Source organism: Merops nubicus, unplaced genomic scaffold (assembly GCF_000691845.1).
Source record: "Merops nubicus isolate BGI_N331 unplaced genomic scaffold, ASM69184v1 scaffold42674, whole genome shotgun sequence".
Classification (NCBI taxonomy): Eukaryota; Metazoa; Chordata; class Aves; order Coraciiformes; family Meropidae; genus Merops; species Merops nubicus.
Genome location: NW_008607052.1, coordinates 1 through 3707, shown reverse-complemented (window position 1 = coordinate 3707; position 3707 = coordinate 1). Strand labels below are relative to the sequence as shown.

The 3707-nt window shown below is 61.4% G+C and overlaps 1 protein-coding gene across 1 annotated transcript; it reads right to left on the bottom strand.

The window, feature by feature from the left end:
- Positions 1–309: 309 nt before the first annotated feature.
- Positions 310–3673, bottom strand: TULP1 (tubby like protein 1; the record flags this gene model as incomplete). Its single annotated transcript, XM_008939823.1, has 9 exons — positions 3436–3673; positions 3066–3176; positions 2836–2970; positions 2567–2658; positions 2164–2334; positions 1658–1770; positions 1041–1149; positions 769–867; positions 310–481 (listed from the first exon to the last, which is right to left on the bottom strand). Coding segments are annotated over exons 1-9 (1240 nt in total), but the record flags the coding sequence as incomplete, so codon positions are not given.
- Between the last annotated feature and the right edge of the window lie 34 nt (positions 3674–3707).

The window sequence follows — 3707 nt, the reverse complement described above, 5'->3', positions numbered from 1 at the left end:
GCTCTGGGCTGGCCTGAGTGGGTGTAGAGTGATGGGGAGGGGGCTCAGCATCCCACAGGATTAGTCCTTGCCCTAATCTGCCTGGCAACAGGTGACCCTCGCGCTCCCTCTGCCGACACCCGGGGCCAGCAGGCAGCTGCCTGGGCGATGCTTCATCCCAGCTCCAGCAAAGGCAGGCAGGACCCCCCAAAAAAATGCCATGTATGACTAAAATAAACCTCAGAAAAAAAAAAAGGGGGGGGGTTCTGAAGCCAGCTGATGGCACTGTCCCCCCATACCCCTCCCAATGCCATCCCCTGCCCAGCTTACGGTCGCTGCTGTGCACGATCTGGAAGTTTTTGACGGAGGCGTGAGTGACCCGGCCGTGGAAGTTGAGGACGTAGGACTGGGTCTCGTCGTTCCACACCGGCGCCTTGTTGTGCAGCTCGATCACATTGTCCATGTTTCTGTTCTGCCATCGCATCAGGAGGCCATCGTTATCCTGGGGAGGGCAAAAAGGGTGAGAGCAGAGTTGGGGTGACCCATCCAGAGCCCAGGCACTCCCCGTGGTGTGCCCAGGGAGATGCTCTGTTGCAGCACCTGACTGGGAGATGGGATCCAGCGCTGAGAAAAAAAATACAGACACCACTTCTCCCAGCTTCCAGGGAGGTGTCTTGCATTGTAGGGACACCCAGAAGACTTTCCATGCCCCAAAACAGGTAAGATCCAGGGAGAACCCCAGCAAATCCAGCTCCCATGGAGTTTCTCCCAGTCTGGCCCCTGACTTACATTTCGGGGCCGGATGGGCACCCTCTCGTTGTCGGAGTTCATCCCGGGGATGATGACCGTCATCTTCCGGGGGCCTTTGAACCCTAAAACATTGGTCTCCTGCAAGAGAAACCCCACAGCTAAAACCAGCTTCTCACCAGGCGAGGGCTCAGGGGTGGATCGAGCCCATCCCGCGTCTCCACAACCCCCGGGGCGGTCGCCCAGTGAAGGGATGCGGGTTGGGGACACCACAGACCCCAGGCTGGGGGGTCCCCAGGCCAAAACCTGCTTACGTAGACCACGGCTGAGAGCTCCTGCCTCACATTGGACCAGTCAGCGTTGGCTCTGTCGGGGTTGGCGCCGCTGTCGAACACCGTGAACTTGGTCCCCATCAGGTTGGATCTGCCACCGAGGACGGGACGTGGCTGCGGGCGGTGCCACCGAGTCCCCTCCAGGCCCCCCCGTCCCCCCTGCTCCAGGCACAGCCCCGTCTGCAAACCCCACATGTGGCCCTTCACCAACACCGTCCTTCCCACCCTTTAGCTGTTTACTCGGGCTCAGGGTGCCCCTAAATTGGGGTGTTCCAGGGTGCTGCTGCCACGGGGACCCCCCAGCATCGCTGTGCAGCTGCAGTGGTGCAACGGGCTGGGACTTGCCGGGCTCACCAGGCACTGTTTCTAGCCGTGACCTGTCTGCCAGGAGGAACCAGCCCAGCCTGTTTTCCCCTCCCGGCCCCCTGACACTCCTCGCGTCGGACCCAGCAGTGGGGAACGTTAAATTTTAGCCTCCTGCCTGACCCAGCCATCGCTCGGAGCAGCCAGTAACCCATGGAGTGGGAGCAGGGTGCTGCAGGAATGGGGTGCCACCAAAACAGGGTACCACTGAAATGAGGTGCCACCTCTGCTTCTACCTCAGCTTCCCGATGAAGTTCTCTCCCCCTCGTGACAGGTCAGTGGGGTCGATGGAGATGAGGTAGTTGGAGGTTTTGCTCTTCTTACGCTTCCTCCCGGCGAGGAGGAACACCTGCAAGGGGTGGAGGGACCACGTGGGGACAGGGCACTGTCACCACCGTTGCCACCCTCTCTATCTCCAGCTCACCACCCCACTGCTCCCTCTGCGCAGGGCTCGGCCCAACAGGTCACTGCCTCAACCTTGGGGAAGTTGTGGAGGGATGGTGATTCCCCAAATGCTGTCTGAGCCATGGGGCAGGGTGGGGCTGAGCCCAGCCTGGCATTGGTGTGGTTCTCTGGCCAAGTACCACCCTGGGTGCCACCAACGTGGGGCATTTCCCAAGAGGAATTGCAGCGGAGGGCAGCAGCCCCATACAAGACCTACCACCAGCCCCCCCCAAACCCTGAGGGTGCTCCCCAGGTCGGGTGCAGAGCCCCAGGGGTCCCCACGCCCATCCCAACTCACCTTCTTGTCGTTGTCCAGGTGGAGGTAATAGGTGGGGTAAAGCCCTCGGTCCATCCCCTTCTTGTCCCGTGTCACCCGGCACTTGACGGTCACTCCCTGCGGCGCCGGCCGCAGCACGAACTCCTCCAGGTTGTCCACCTCGATGACAGGTGATGGGGGCCTCTCCTCCTTCTGCAACACGAGAGGCACTAGTGACCCCCAAACCAGACCTGCCAAAAAGCTCCTCTCCTTTCCCAGCTCCCGATCCCCCCCCCTGGGCTGTGGCTCTGCAGCTGGTGGCTTTGGGGACAGTGCTGTGGGGGGTCTCCCTGGGGGATGCTCCAGCCCCTGGACCTGCCCTGGAGGGAAAAGTTGCTGCCCCTGCACCGAGGGGCCCCCAGAGCTCTGAGGGTTTTTTTTGTACCTTCTTTGATTTCTTCCCTTTCCCTTTCCTGTTGGAGTTTTTCGGGGGGGTCTCTGGGGTCTCCTCCTCGCTGTCAGCCGCTTTGGGAGGAGCTGCAGGAACGAGAAGGGGAATGGAGGAGAGGGATGAGCCTGAGTCTGCCAAACCCCCAAACCCAGCTCAGCACAGACCCAGAGCAACCCCATTGCTCGTCACCCCCCTCTCCCTGCAGGTTCACCTGCTCCCCTCTGAGCCTCCCAGCGCCCACCGCCCCCCAGCTGGGCTCTCACCTTTCTTTTTGGTTTTCTTCTCTCTGGGGGGGTCCCCACCTGTCTGGAAGAGGGACGCCGGGTTTTTCTTCTTCTCCGACCTGATGGGTCTGGTGCTGGAGTCAGAGTCATCCTCCTCATCACTGCCAGTGGGGACTGGGGGGACACAAGGGACACTGTCACACAGCACCGGGCACTGCTGGCTCCAGGTGATGGCATGGGGCAGTGGGACTGGCCTGTTCACCCCATACCTTTCTTCTTGCTTTTCTTCTCCTTCTCCCTGTTCACCTGGAACATGGACATGGGCTCCTTCTTGGTGCTTTTGGCAGATTTGGCTTTGCCATCAGAGTCACTCTTGTCTCCTGGTGGGATGGATGAGTGGCCAGACAAGGGGATGGGGACAGGCCGTGACAGGGGACAGGGAGGTGGCAGGTTTGGGCAGCAGGAAGAGGTGAGCTGGGGGGAGGTTCCACAGAGTGGGGGCGATTGCCCCACAGCCCCCTGAGCCTCCTGGGCCGGTGGTGAGGATGGGATGCCTGGTGGTCCCCTCATCCCAGCAACGAGAGATGCAGGTGGCAAAGGAGCCAGGCTCCTGATGTCCCTGTCCCCTGGGGCACTCACCTTTTGGCTTCAGCTTCTTCTCCCGGCTCTCCCCTGAGGGGGGCTCTTTGGGCAGCTTCTTCTTGAGCTTCTTCGGTGGGTCTTTACTCTCTACCTCCTCTTCCTCCTCTTCCTCATCCTCTGAGTCCTCGGCCGGCTCTGCCCAGAGGTGACACCACGGCATCACCACCACGGCATCACCACCACGGCCTCTCACACGGGGGTTTGTGAGCAGGGACCGTCCCTCGGCAGCGCCCATCCCACCGTGGCCAGGGTGCCGGGGCCCTGGGTGG